Here is a 15327-nt window from a genome sequence, read left to right as displayed (position 1 = left end):
GGGGGCGGGGGGGGGGGTCGAGGAGTGATGGATGAAAGGCATTCATATGAACGAAAGGAAGGAAAAAAAACATGCAAATAAATAACCTGAAGTGGCAATTGGAACGATTGCGTTTGCTGGAGCCGTTCCTCTGACAGGGTCGCCTTAACATCTCAATTTCTGAGGTGGTATCAAGGGAAACATTGCAAAATTGATACTTTGCATGTTAAGGGGATTTAATGCAAGGAAAAGTGTGGGGATTGGAGTTTGCAAGTTGTCACCTCCAGATGGTGATGAACACCATGAGCTGCGAGGTCAACTGAGTGTCAGAAGAGAGCAAGGAAAGGACGAGGCGGGATAACTTGCTGGTTGCATAGTAGAAAAATGTTTGTATCCCTGATTTGAGTGCAGGCGAGTCTTACTCCCTCACTTTGGGGCCCTTTCTGTGTGAATTTTGCATGTTCTCCGAAGGCCTTTGTGGGTTATTTCAATTTCCTTCCACTACTACAACAAATTTAAGGTTAAGTTTTTGGTCAGCTTCACTCACAAGGGTGCTCATCAACAATCTAGAGTGGTTAAATGCAGGGAGCACATTTAACTGTAACGCACATTATACATGTGGGGTAGCCAAGGGTATTATAGAGAACAAAATTAACTAAAAGGAAAATGAAAACCGTATTTTCATTCATGAAATATAAAATCGAAACGGGAGAGCTTTTAAAAAACAATAACTAACTGAAACTACATCTTAGGTTTATAAAACTAACCAAAGATAACTATATATACAGCGGTCGTTTGGTAATCGTAGTTTACTTTAGTACACAATACACAGTGACTTTTTTTTTAAATTTTGCATTCTACAAATATTCCATTGATTGAAAAACTAAAACTAATCATCAAGGCTAATAATAACTACCAAACCCACTCTAAGAACAAATTTAAACTCCCCAAATTAAAATAAAAAAATGGCAAACCGAAATAAAAACGAACTATAATGAAAAATGCCCAACAGGATCCTCAAATGATTAAATCTGCCCCTGCCGGTGGGTGTTTGGATTAAAGGTGAAATGACTTCAACAAGGAAGAATGTATGCGCTCCGATGCCCTGGATGACTGAGAATCTACACAGACATCTTTGTTTTATGAATCAATATATTTTTTCAAGCCTCTGTGTTGCTACAGGTGATTTTTACAGGTGTTTACAGTCCAGTGGATTAACGCCTTATTTAAAAACGGTACCATAAACAGCTGAGCATGCTTCGGATGGCCTGCGCATTAAACACTGTCATAAAGTGCAACAGCCTGTGCGCATTAAAGCACCAACTGACTAGATATTCCTTGCAGTAGAATAAGTGGACCGGTTCCCAACACTAGTGGGAATAACTTCATTTCCTCGGATAAAGCAGCTGGCTGTGTGGACGCTCTGTAAAGTTTAATAGTCAAATATGCATGGATGATAGTCCAGCTGTGCAGTGTCATGTATTCCTAAACAAACCCCAGTGAGACCTGAACTCTCACCCCTTGCACATGTCGCTTACAGAGCTCTCAGACATTTTCTGCACAGCAGGCCTTTTTACAGACACGGCAAATCCCAAGCGCTACCATTATGGTCTCGGCGTAACCACGCCGATGCAAATAAGGACGGTAATTATGATCTCCCGTCCGCGTCTGAAACTGTCGACTAAATCTGTTTAAAAGGAAGTTGAATTTAAGGATGTGAAAGTGAGAAGCAGTTTTTCTAAATCACCTGTTCACTCGCCGCTCGGTTGCTGTGGTGACGGCCGCACGGCACTCTGGCAGTCCCCATTGTGTTTGATCTAAGGAACTGTAGAAATACGCGGCGGTTGCTTTGCAAGGCCTCTCGGAGTTCCCTGCGCCTGGCTCTGTTTATTTTGGAACAAGAACAAGACAAACCCAAGTGACGTGTTATTTATTTTCCAGCTCTTGCCCTCTCCTCCCCTAACAAGCAGAGCCGTGAAGAAGAATTCCCTGATAATTTGTCAGGATCAGTCTGTGGTGCGTGTTCTTTAGGGTGTTGACACCATGCACAGGCTACATAGTGGAGAGTGGCCAGGTTGAATACAATAACACAAAGGCTGATAAACCCCCCCTAAAAGTAGGGGGGGGCAGTTGGGGGCACCATCAGATACTGGGGGCAGGGGGGGACGGGGGCTCATGAGCAATGACCCAAGTGACGTGCTTGATTGTACTCGTGGTCCTCAGGGTGGTCCAAATACAGCAGGTCAAGGAAACAACCGCGACTTTAATAACAGCTTGTAAAATATCAAACAATGAAAATAATGCATCACTTAAAGATGAAAAAATATATAGAGGAACTTTACCTGAAGGTCGTGCTTGAGCATCTTTAGCGCGCAAATTCCTATCCTCACACCCTATTAAGAATTTGGAACAAAATATTGCAATTTTTCTTCTGGTCAACAGCAAAGTCCAGGGTATCTTTAATTCTCGCTCACCTGTAACCCCAAAGAGCAAATGAGCACACACCAAGTAGAAAATTAATGACTTACACAATGAAAAGTCTAACTAATGATTGGACTATATGTTAATCATGGTTAAAAAGCTTGAGCCAGAATTCTTTACCGCGAGGACACAAAGTAGTTTTTTTTTAAAAAGAGAAATCGCGCACTGAATGAACAAACGAAAAAAAATAGTTGTCTGACACACAGCACATTTTTTCTCAATGTGTTGTTTAGTGTTCAGTTTTAGCAAGCGTCTGTGAGCCATGATAAGCACCAAAAAGGGGAAATATGGAAACCTCAAATTAAGCTCATCGCGGTCTTGACCTTTGTCTTCAAGCAGGTGACGGCAGTTGCATCACCCATCAGATTGTGCGCTGTTATCACTACGGGTATGTTAACGCAGTTCAAATGCAAGCCCAACTCATTCCTCATCAGCCAGAGAATTGAGCGTCTTGCTCCGTTATTACGGTCGGTTGACCGCTTACACTGAACAACTGTGACATCAACTCAATGAAAATGTTAAGTGAAACCGGAATGAACAATTTTAGAACATGCATTAGCTTCTGGTAAACAAATAAATACACCACAAATTGTCTGGTGGTAAACAACAGGCATAAATGCCGCTTTAAATGTGACAAAGGTAAACAAAGCATTATCGCGATCTTTTCGTATGCTAATTGCATCGTTAGCACTAATTTAGTGCCCGGAGCTAGCAAGTTTTGGAGATAACACTTAACAAAAGCTATCTCCGAAACAGGGGTCAAAATACTTCTAAGCACAATTAAACTTACAGCCATTGCTTCCGAAGGCAGCAGGACCAGTTAAAATGACGACAGTCAGGCTTTCTACAGCGAGTCAACTCTGAGTGAATGCGACGTCTGCTACCCATAATGCATTGCGATAATTGACTACGTTTTGAGAATAAAATACAGGTAAACAAACAAACGCTGAGTGGATGGAATTATTCTAAATAGGTACCAAATACACAGTCCACCACTGGTTATTTTTATTTATTTTTTTTTTTACATGAGTAACTCCACTTCCCATTCACGTGATCTCTTTGAATTGGCCATTTTCTTTTTGCCTTTTCCAGAAATTACTTTCTTCACAAAAATCGCCTTCCGAGTTGGGGTTTTTAGCACCTCCTGTTGCTTTGGCATGCTCTTTTCAGCCTGCAAATGTGTTCTCATGTGGACAGAGCTGTCTTGAAAAAGTAATTGAGTTGGAAAAATTTCTTTAAAAAAAAAAAAATACTTTGAACATGTGGACAGCAGATCACGCTGCAGGCAGTCTACCAGTTCGCAAGCAGAGTGAAAATGTGCTGTTGATGACAGGTCATGTGAAAATTAAAGAGCTTTTTTTACATTCTCTCTTTTGTGTTTGCTTCTCTGTGGGCAGCCAGAGGGCGGCCATAATCCCCCTCTCTGTATGTTCATCACTCAGTAAATGTTGGCCTCAATGGAAAAGGGCGGGCAGCCCTAATTAATACCAAACCAATCCACAAATTATAACCTTTACCACAGAGTTGGCGTAAGTCAATAGTCTGCAGGCAGCAATAAAACGGTCCCTTCATGCACGCCACATTAAAACACAGGGCGGTAGGTCAGACGACTTGTAGCGTATAACTGATCGCTGCTGGCCATCCACCGAGTGCTTGTGTGTGTATGTGTAGGCCGTGCAATATTTGAGAAGTGTGCTGAAAGAGCGCTTAAGTAGTGCCGTCCAGGTGGCGGGTTCTCCGAGGGATTCTCCCCCTGTGAGAGCCATCCAAGGAAAACCAGAAGCATCTGGAGCCGGCCACCCCGCAGCGCCCCACTGCGCGTCGCTGGCCGGGCCTCGGCAGCCGGTGCAGCAGCAGTTCGATGAGTATCGAGCCAAGGCGGAGCGGGGAGAGAGGAAGGGAGGAAACTCGGAGAGAAACCATGAAAAATGTGGAGCATGAAAATGTCTCCCTTGGTTTATGGCAGTGCAGCCGGCCTTCCAAGAGCAACACATCTTTAAATTTAACTTGAGATGCATTTTTTTTTCCACTCCTCACTTCTTTTTTTTTGTTGTTGTTGTTGAAAGCATCGCCAAGATGCTTGGCAACTGCAGCCATGTTAAAAAAGCACTCAATAATGTGGCCATTCGCAAACGTGGTGACAGTTTTTGCACGAGAGGCGCGTCTTTCTGCGCCAGGGACCATGCTTGCAGCGGTACATTGTTCACTAAGACATGCTTGTGAGTCAAATTTTGAATTAACTATGCTAACGCATAAGGAGTATTTTAGTAAGTGATTAGGGTAAGTCTAGAAAAGCTGGAGATGGGTTCCTCTGGTGAAATGGATATAAATGCAACGGGGTGACTGGAAACCTCTTGGCCTGATAGCAAATTAAAGGTTCTGACCATGTGATGATATTTTGTGGCTCTCTGGAGGAAGTCATCCCTCGTGCGGATGATTGAGGGCTCATTTTAGACAGTTGAAGTCATAAATCAACGTTTGATGGAACAAACATACCTCGGAAGGAAAAGAAGTCGCTTTCCAGAGCGTCCACGTTCAGCCCTGCTGGCTGCCGTGAATAAATAAAATGCTCCATCGATGACGAAGACATTTGGCGATAAAATATAGTACACATGATCCCGAAAGTGACACATCTGCTTGCTGCCGAGCCCTTTACACGTCCATTAATGTCGTGAAATTTTAAAATATTATGAAATGACCTCATGCTTTGTACTTGATTTGAATGTTTCTTTGACAGGCAACTATCTCCATAATGCAAGAAAAATGTGCTCGTATCGTCATATATCGTCATATATTATTAGTCATACCCCAGCTAGGCTGGGCAACGTTTTGTCATGATCCACTTTGATAGTCAAGTACCCAAAAGTGATACTTGCGTAGAAGTAAAAGAACTGAGCTGGAAGTTAAAATCACCTGGTGGAATTTTACTTGAGTTCAAGTCTTCAAGTATCTAACATTTGTTGTACTTTAAGATTTTCTAAAATTAAATGTACTTCATTATTGGACATTTAGGAAATATCATGGAGTAAAAGTTACCTGAAATTATGTTTCTGAAAGAAATTGCCAGAAAGTTGCCAACAAAGTAAAGTACAATGCCATGAAAGACTAATATGTCAAAAACAAAAGGTAAGCAGAGCTGCAGTGTCGATATTCATAGCATTACATGACAGCATTACTGGTGTTAGTGTCTGATAAATGTCATTAGTACGATCAACTCACGGCAGACGATGAGGCACACTATTCAAAATGAAGATGTATTTTCGGGCCATAGCCTGCTAGCTAAGTGATTGTTGTGTGTGTGTGTGTGTGTGTGTGTGTGTGTGTGTGTGTGTGTGTGTGTGTGTGTGTGTGTGTGTGTGTGTGTGTGTGTGTGTGTGTGTGTGTGTGCCGGACAACCAATGATGCAAATGAAAGCACTCAAGTTCGTCAAGAGTGGGAGAGGAACAACTCAAGGTGGTACGAGGTTAGTCACTGCGCCCTGTTTTTGCCACGCCCAACTCTGCACACATTTTTTTTTTTTATTATTATTATTATTTTTTGTCACAACCCTCAAACACGTCCGATTTATTTAGAAACAAATCTCCGAATTCATCTGACAGGGTCTTTCGACACGTGCAAAATGTTTGCTTCCAACCTGCGTCGCCTCTTAACTTTTCCATTTATCACCTGCATTGTTCAAACAATTGCTCACTTATGCCGCGGTCTACCCTCCTCGACACTTTAAGTCATCCTCAGACACTTAACGGCGACAAAAATGTCTCCATCAGCCTATCAAGCAAGTTCTCATGCAGATAAAGCCCTGAAGTGCCGGAGACGCTTCAGCTTTTACTCACGTTAATACCCTCGCCGAGACAGAAACCTCCCCCATTTTTACTTCACTAGAGGTCATTTGTTTTTACACTTTGCTCCTTTTTTTTTTTCAGCCCCAAGTGTCAAATATTGGTGAATCTGCAAAGCTGGTCTGCTTTACGGCTTGCCCTGTCCTCCTTGCCAAGAGGGACGTATGGGACAGCTTTTAATGGCGGCTGAAAGACTGACATTAAATACTCACCAGATGGACTTTCTCCTGTCCTGCTCATAAAAGTTCTTAAGACAGTTCACAAATCAAGGCCTCACACTATTATGTTAAGCGTTTGGGTTGTTATTGTTATAGTACATTTGCAAATACTCCTGTAATTTATTGCTTTTTGCGGATAAGTACAGCCTCAACCCACCCAGACGTCTTACATATAGATGTCCTCGGATGTATTCCGGCTTATACGACACTATTTTTCATGGAGCACAATTGAAGTGCAAAGATTATGACCAAACTTCACAAGCATCGCACGACACATCTCTGATCGCTTCTAATACTGTACAGGAGAGCACCGAGTCGACAGCGAAACAAAAAAAGACGATATGCTGCAGCTCGGAGAGGAAAAGTGAAATTCAAGATGCGAAAGGGAAAAACTGCCTCCCTCCTGGGGGTCTGTGTCCTCTTTTTTTTTTTTTTTTTTTTTCCAGTGGAGCGGAAAGTGGACCCTGTGGTAGTGAAAGTTTGTGGTTGTCCGGGTTGGGGGGTCACTCACTATTGATGCTGCTGCTTTTAGCCAACATCGTCACGCTACACACTATCGTGTTTTTTTCCATAACTTAGCTTTTACAGAGGTGATGACAGAAAATAAGGTCTGTTAGAAACTGTATATGGTGCATTTTAGGATGAGTGTGTGTGCATAAGTACATATGAATGTGTGTGTGTATATATATATATATATATGTGTATATATATATATATATATATATATATATATATATATATAAAATGTGTGGATATGCATAATAACAGAATATGAAATTTCAAACATTTGTGAAAACTAAAACTTTATTTAATATGTTTATTGTCGCGACAATGTCTATTTTGTACTTATCAAAGGAAATTTTAAACGCGACTAAATTTTGAGTCACACTGCATGAAGGACCCATCAGTGTAGCTGAGGTTGTTTGGCTTGGCCCGCCGTTGTTTGATGTTATTTTGAAAACCACACTGCAACATAGGTTTTTCAATATCATTTCATATTCACAATCTGTACATTGTGGATGATGAGACTAACGCATAATAATCCGTCTATATTTTTGGGGCAGGATTGCACATGTTCTTTCCACTTGTTGCTCCCAAAAATTCAAAAATATCCCAAGAATTAGTTTTCATCGTTTGAAAACAGATTAACTATTCTGAACTTTTACATTGAAGTTGGGGTGGAAAAGGGAGCTAGTTGAAAGCTTGAAATGGAAATCAGTCTCACAGGTGAAATTGACAGAGAGGATGTTCCAACAAATTTGCGGCTCTTATTGCAGCAGATTTTTTTTTTTTATTTCTGTAAATTTGAAATGCAAAAGCTGTGATGAAAGGGAATTTCTATTTTGCCACTTAGATTATTGTGAGAGGCTGCGTGGCGTGCGAACAGCACTATAAATGGACGAGCTGGAATGGAGGCTTGTAACTGCATGGGTCTGGATAAATAAAATATATTCATTGAGGTCACGGCTGCTATCTGGAGCCGTTGAACGTATACAAACTATAAATTCGCGGATTCTCTCTCTCTCACTCGCTCTTCTACAAGAGCAGTATTATTTGGAGGAGGTCAAATTTGCACTCGCATTTTACTGAAAGGAACGAAAGGCAGTGAACCACATGCTAATGTTCGACACTTTTCAAAAATAATAACGGTTCATTTATTTGATATTTTTTTCCGCCCTCATTCCAAGTAGACTGACGTATTTAATTTGCCGCACACGCGGTAATGTAATTTACGTTTACTGAATAAGAATGCTCATCGGAATACTTTAGTCACAGTAATAAGATGTGCAAATGATTACCTGCTCGTTTGGAAACACGCGCGTGAGCCACTTTAGTTCTGGGGGAGTTTTTTTAAGCCTTATATGAGAACAAGAAGGACAGAAACAATCAAATTGGAAATAGGAATCAGATCAATCAGAAAAGCCCGCACCAACGGTGAGGAAAAAAAACAACTTTTATTTACAATATTTTCAGTGCAACTTATATTAACAAAATAGCACGACACACACAAAAAAAGGCATGTACAGTGTGCGTGTTCCGAGATTTCATTTTCTCCACGTGAAAGAGCGCTGTAACATTTACAACGTATTCGATTTGTTTGAAAGCATCATGCAAGCTGAAGTCGAATGAAATCAAAACGTCTTTTCAAGGGAAGCTTGCTTGATGGTGTCCGTCATGATGAAATCACTTCGCTCCAGGAAGTGAATGGATGCGGATCGGAATCCGCCAACCGCAAAAGCTTCACATTAGAAGCTAAGGGGAAGACGAAGAAGAAACCGAGTCCGAGTGGGTCGCCTCCATGATCACGCTGGTTTTGTTGTGCTCACATAGATCCAAATGGTGCGCGGCGTCGCTCTTGTCCTCCTCGGGAGCGTCGTCGGACTCGCACTCGCTGCGTTCAACGTCGCTCTCGCACTCGGACTCGGCAGTCTCTTTGGGGTCCCTGCCCGACTCGGGCGTCCCGTCTGCGTCCGACTGCTCCTTGTCCTTGTCCTTCTGGGCTTGGGCTTCTTTGGAGTGTCGCCATTTCATGCGCCGGTTCTGGAACCAAACTTTCACCTGCGGGGACGCACGCACACGCGCGTCGTTACACGCGATCGTTTTATTGAACACAACATTAGGAATACAAATGACATTTTAAAATGCTCTTTAATTCTCCGAGTTTGCCGTTGTTTTCACAAACACGTGAATTATATTTGTAAACATCGTGGCAATCGTTTTATGATTATTTAAAGGCCAAATGATTGCTGTGTGTCACAGAGTGTTTTATTAAATCCATTTGAATTATTGATCAAAAACGGGACACGCGTTTTTTTAATTATTCAAAAGATTTCATCTAATTGACCAATTTCATTTGTTCATTTTCTTTGGAGTCCTTTCAACACATGGCAATAACAATACACAAAAGGATGATGAAAAAAATAATGCACAATGTAACGTCTTTCCTTCTCTGTATTTTTATTACTTTAGTTATATTGAGCAATGTGTTTTTATCAAATGCACTTTATTTCCTCAAAGCGATATAAAAAAAGAGATGACGGCTTCTGTGAAAACAGGAAAAAAAATCTTTAAATCACGTTTTTTTTCCAATTTGGTCAGTTTTGTGGCAATAACAATACACAAAAGGATGATGAAAAAAAATAACGCACAATGAAACGTCTTGCCTTCTCTGTATTTTTATTACTTTAGTTATATTGAGCAATGTGTTTTTATCAAATGCACTTTAATTCCTCAAAACGATATAAAAAAGAGATGGCAACTTCTGTCAAAACGAAAAAAAATCTTTAAATCACGTTTTTTTCCCAGTTTGGTCAGTTTTGTGTGTGTTTTATGAAATATAAAACTTCCTCAAAAATGGGTTACAAGCTTGTAGTAAAAAAAATCTATGAATGAATCAGTCCTTTCATCCATCTCTTCTGTAGAATTCTTCTCATTTTTTGCCTTGTTTGTATGTGTTTTATGGTTACTTTACTGTATTACAATTGTTTTGTGGTTGGAATGTGAGATTAATTAAACACACCATTTAAGTTCCTGTTCAGAAATGGTGTTTTCTTCCGTATTGTTTACAGGAAAAAAAATCATATTTATTCAAGAAATGTGATTATTTTCCTCTTTTATGACTGTTTTACCATATTTCTTTTTTTTAATCGAATGTGTATCAATACACAATATCAAATAGGCCGATAAATGTATATGGCTCACAATAGGATAGGAGCTTCTTACAGCCATTAAAAAAAAATGTTTGCATGTTTATCTCATTTTGAAGTCTGTGTGACAGTTTTGCATCCTTTCAAAGGGGAAATAGGATAGGAGCTTCTTACAGCCATTAAAAAAAATATTTGCATGTTAATCTCATTTTGAAGGCTGTGTGACAGTTTTGCATCCTTTCAAAGGGGCTGCACTCAAATACAGACATTTGAATGACATCATGATGACGTAGATTGAAACTCCTGCTGTTAATTCGGAGTATTCATTTAAATGCAGGTCAACTGAATGCCGTTTGAGGCCTGCCATTGGAGGTAAAATGCGCAGGCCAAATTCAAAACAACAAGAATTGCAAGCCGCAGAGCACATGCAAACCTCGGCCAAGGCCAAACAAAACAATGCTCGGGCTCAGCGCCAAACTGTACACCTTTATCCACATCCACTTCCTGCATTTCATCAGAAAGATGCATGCAAGTTTGAAATAAAAATCAAAATAGGAATAGGCACTGTGAGCTAGCTTTTCACCAAAACGTCATCGGTTATTATCTGCATGTGCAGTACTAACAAAGCAAACCGTTTACTATTTGATGACGACACAGCTGAACTTTTACCTGAGCGTCTGTCAATCCGAGCATCGCCGCCAGCTGTTTTCTGTCCGGCTTGGTGACGTACTTCTGGATCTCGAACCTTTTCTCCAAGCCTTTTCTCTGCAGGTTGGAGAAGACCGCCCTGGACCACGACCTTTTCCTCTTGTAGGTCTGCGGCATCGTGTCCTTGGTGAGGACGGCATATGGACCTGTGGGTCGACCAGACAACAACGGAGGCGTCAGACTAGAACGGCCTGGAGGGGGGAAAAAAAAAACATTCCAGATGTTTTCTTCTGTCCCTTGGCGTCGTGCATGCGGGTCGCGGGCTACCTGGGAAGGTGTCCTGAAACTGATGCTGGCCTGATTGTCTGCCGCCGCTGCCTAGTGAGCTCATCATGACGGAGGCGTCGCTCATCCCGGGTTCTATGGAGGAGAAGTACTGGCTGGCGGCAGGCTGAATGGGGATGTGGACGCCTGACTGACGGCTGGAGCTAACGATGGACTTGAGATCTGTTTGTGGGGGTGACAAATGGACTCAAGTCAAAAACGATATCCGGAAACTGATGCTTTGACGTGACACCAAAGTGTACTTTTCAGGATACAGGCTTTCTGCTGCTGCCCTTGCCCTTTGACCCTGACGCCGTGACTAAGGTTTCCCCAAACATAAACGAAAATGGAGTTCCTCCCTCAAAGGCATATTTTGAATCCAAATGTGTTGATCAAAGTTGAACAACATTTTAAGTTGGGCAATTCAACTAAATGTTTGACGTTTTGCTGTTGTGAAAATAGACTTCCCTGCATTTCACAACAAAGAAATAAAAATTTGCAGAACGGCTGTCCTTTTTATGGAACCCCAACTTAATCGGTAATAAGTCATTTGCTTTGCTGTGCCAGCATTGTTGCCATAAATGTCAGTGATTTATATTTGAAAGGTTTTCCAACTTAAATGACCGTTTTGGGGCAAAATAAAAAAATACAAGTTGTGTTTTTACAGTGGATATTGTCCATAAAAAATGTACAACGAAGGACAAATGTGTGCCTTTAGAGCTGGCAGGATTTTATCGATTAAAAAAAAACTGACCAGGATTTTCCTTGTTAAAATCCAAAAGTCCATCCGTTCTTCTGATTAAAGTGCGCGCCGTAATTTCGTTTCAACTGCTTTTTTCCCCGACTGCATTTGACATGACAAAACACGTCCTCACCTCTTAACTTGTCTCTGCCCTTTGCGTCAAAGTCCGTCGACAATATCCGATCAATTCCGAATTTGAGGTCTTTGCTTGAAGGCGGAGGAGCCTGCGAGGAGTTGAGAGCCCCCCTGGGCACCGAGGTAAGCTGTAGTCCTTGCCTGTGGTACGGGGACGCGGGGCTCAACCTGGCCCCGTACACCGACGCGTGAGCCTCCCCGGGCCCGACCGGGGATGGACGCAGCGGGGAGCCGCCGGAGGACGCGCGGTGCTGCTGGCCCACGTGCACCATGAGGGCCGAGGAGCCCGGCATGTTCTCCGCATCGCCGGCCTGGAGGAGCTCCGCGATGCAAAACGACGGCTTCTTGATGGCGTCCACCGCGAAGCCTCCGGCGCAGTAGGCAGACCAAAGGCTGAAATTGGAGGCGTAAAACGGGTTGAGCCCGGCGGTGTACATCCCGGTGGTTTGCACTGGATCTTGTGAAATCTCACTAGAAAGGCATGCATGCGCGAAAACAAGCGAACGCGTTTGGAACCCGTTGGTGTCAGACCCGAACCACTCTTGCAACTCTGAAATCCAAAAGTGCAGAGCTGGGCTCTGGAGTTCCTTGCGCGCTTTTGATTGGTTCCGCGCTCGGCCAATAGGCCGCTTTGCATTCACGCACGCACACTCGCGCGCGGTTGACTGACTTGAGAGGTTTCCTGCGATGGATTGATTACCTTTGAGAGACTTTAAACACTCCAATTGTTATTAACTATCCGAGCAATTGGACTTTTCTGACAATAAATAATTATTAGTCAAGCGTAAAACGTGGATTTGAATTCAACAGAGAGCAAAGCGTGACAAATCACGCGCAAAATGGAAACCGTAGAACAAATGGTGCAGGTGACAAAGAAAGTGGAGGCGACTCCGTTACTGTACTTGAGTGAAGTTTCTGGTATATTTATTTGAATATTTACTGTATTTTTGAAGACAACTTTTTTACTTTCACTATGAAACTGAACCGATCCGCTCCTTGGGTTATTTTGACCAAAATGGGATTGTTTTTGACCCAGAAGTTTTAAGAGTGTACTTAATCATCTTTGTCAAATATGCAAAAACAAACAAACAAAAAGCATAAGAGAGCTTCGGATTTGATTCACATCTGGATTTATAACGCATAAAAAAACACTCCGCGTCATTTATGCGTTATCAAAAGGAATAGGGCTATTGTAGATAATTATTTTGTACTTAAAAAAAAGATTAATTTCTTTTTTAAACATATGTCTGTACTTTACTTAAGTAGGAGTATTTTTGCCACCTCCGCATAAGAGGAGAAGAGTCCCCACTCATCCTGTTTTGATGGGCTGTGATTGGTGTTAAATGAGCGGATACAGCCGCTAGATTAGACTCCAAAGTAGAAGCTGCTTTAGTATTTTAGGATACAACAGAAATCCTTATTTCTTCCGGAGCTGCATAAGGAAGAGGGATGGGGGGGGGGGCGACTTTATAATGACTGTTAGAACTTCCCTTTTTCAATATTTGTGCAACTTTATCTCGACGCGCAAGTTGCACGCTGACGCAAATCCGTCCCCATGCTCATAATAAACAGAGGAAATCTATTCCCCGCGAAAACGAAAACACAATTAACTTCTGAGGCCGCGCTTCATCCGCAAGGGCCCTCAAGATTCACACGCTGGGAGCTGGCCAACCAAGCAGGGGGGGGCGGTGTGTAGGGGGGGGGGGAGTCATGGGAAAAAGGCTCAGGGGTGCAATTAATTAATTGCGCAGCAAGTGTACGCATCAGCTAGAAATTTTTATTTGGCTATATTGTGGCCTATAAATTAACAAATAAAATTGAAGTAATTATTATGAAAAATAAAACACTCCCCAGTGGGACGGTTTCTGGAAACAATGGTTTGCGAAGGTCGCATTCATTAGTCTTGGTCCACCGTGCCGGAAGTTCAGATGACCCTGGCTGCCTCCCTATCATGATGTTTTCGAGTGACACTTTTTCCGGGTTAATTTTAGAAATGACATGTAACGTTCGCCCTCCGCCGAGCAGTCAAAACAATCCAGGGAAGAGGATGTGGTTATTTCAGGTGCTGATGAGCTTTGCAGTGGGAAGCCAGAAGAAGAAAACCTGAAGTGTCCCCTCCAAGGCGGCCTCATTAGAAGTGTTTATGCTTTCATTATTGCGTCGATCGAACTTCTCCCACTTGGGCAGCTAAATAACAATAGGAAGGTCTACGATAATAATGTCAACAAATGTTATCCAACGTCACGTTTTTCAAAATTAGAATGACGGAGGTTGTGTTTCAGAACAAAATGCTTGCACTTGCTGAATTTAGAAAAAAAAAAAAAAAAAAAAGAATCTCAGGTTTGATTAGGTCAAGTCCCTTATTTTTGGTCATGATTTCACTCCGCTGTCTCTGCAATCACACATTTACAGAATCATAAAATACCTGAACTTTGCCATTTCATATCCGGATTATTTCCTTTTCAACGTCTGGAAATTTGCTTATGGAGCTTTTATAAAGACCGTTTTTATCATCAAGCAGCCTGCTTCCTCGTGCACTTTTTTTTTTATTCCTCTCTAGATGTCATTGTAAGTACCTTTTTCCATAAACATAACTTTTTAGAGTATATGCATTAAGGATTACAAAAAGCTATATTAGAGGATTGAGCGACAATGGCTTTTTGTTTTGTTTTGTTTTTTTTTTTTTGGTCCACTTGAAGAAAAATGGCTTTTCGTGCTGGAATCCAGCTGGCCAGTTCACCTTTATTTCCCTCTTCTCTCAGCCTTCCCTCTGTGGAGCTGTTAGATGAGCTCAGGTTACCGCAGGAGTCATACGCTCCTACCTGCTTTAATAAGTGCACTTGAGTCTGTCTTCAACAATCAGTGTTGCACAACAGGTGACATATTGACTTCTTTTTTTTCCGGAAATCAATGTGAGCATTGTTAGCTGGCCAGTAGATTAGTGACTAATCATTTTTTTTGGGGGGGGAGACACATAAAATTGCCTGCATGCAGCTCAGTGTCAAAAACAAATAAATACACCCCAAATTAAGATGACACTGGTACTGTATGGTTTGGGTGAACATTTTAGTGTCCAAAATGCACTGTTTGTTTTAATTTTTCTTTGTACATGATGCTGCTAGTAACAGTGGTTTGAAACATTATAACGACTAGCATCAATGCAAATGGCTGCTCATCTATTGCATTATGTTAGCATGAAGATGACTGAGTATTGCTATTACAGTGGTCCCCCTTGAGATACGAATGACTCGACTTAGCAGTTGCTCAATGTATGAGTCGTCTTTTTCTACTTTGCAATTCTTCAAAAAAGAAGC

At 41.8% G+C, this 15327-nt stretch overlaps 1 protein-coding gene and 1 long non-coding RNA gene across 3 annotated transcripts in view; both read right to left on the bottom strand.

The window, feature by feature from the left end:
• The window catches only part of LOC109508008 (uncharacterized), a 5573-nt gene extending 2304 nt beyond the window's left edge, over window positions 1–3269 (bottom strand). The window contains exons 1-2 of the long non-coding RNA XR_002166584.1: window positions 3251–3269; window positions 1727–1862 (exon numbers count right to left, since the gene is read on the bottom strand). This is a non-coding gene — a long non-coding RNA (uncharacterized LOC109508008). The remainder of the gene's footprint in view (window positions 1–1726; window positions 1863–3250) is intronic.
• Window positions 3270–8452: 5183 nt separating this feature from the next.
• hlx1 (H2.0-like homeo box 1 (Drosophila)) lies at window positions 8453–12585 on the bottom strand. Of its 2 annotated transcripts, none has more exons than XM_019857906.1 (4): window positions 12012–12585; window positions 11140–11319; window positions 10834–11063; window positions 8453–9076 (listed from the first exon to the last, which is right to left on the bottom strand). In XM_019857906.1, exons 1-4 carry the CDS (start codon window positions 12448–12450, stop codon window positions 8771–8773), a joined length of 1155 nt encoding a protein of 384 aa, XP_019713465.1. In that variant the 5' UTR covers window positions 12451–12585; the 3' UTR covers window positions 8453–8770. The 2 variants fall into 2 exon arrangements, with proteins under 2 accessions (XP_019713465.1, XP_019713466.1); XM_019857907.1 differs by having other exon boundaries at window positions 10834–11018; window positions 12012–12584.
• Between the last annotated feature and the right edge of the window lie 2742 nt (window positions 12586–15327).

The sequence above is a fragment of the Hippocampus comes genome, unplaced genomic scaffold (assembly GCF_001891065.2).
Source record: "Hippocampus comes isolate QL1 unplaced genomic scaffold, H_comes_QL1_v1.1 scaffold154, whole genome shotgun sequence".
Classification (NCBI taxonomy): Eukaryota; Metazoa; Chordata; class Actinopteri; order Syngnathiformes; family Syngnathidae; genus Hippocampus; species Hippocampus comes.
Note: the sequence above shows the minus strand (reverse complement) of the source record. Positions and strands in the feature narration are given on the sequence as shown.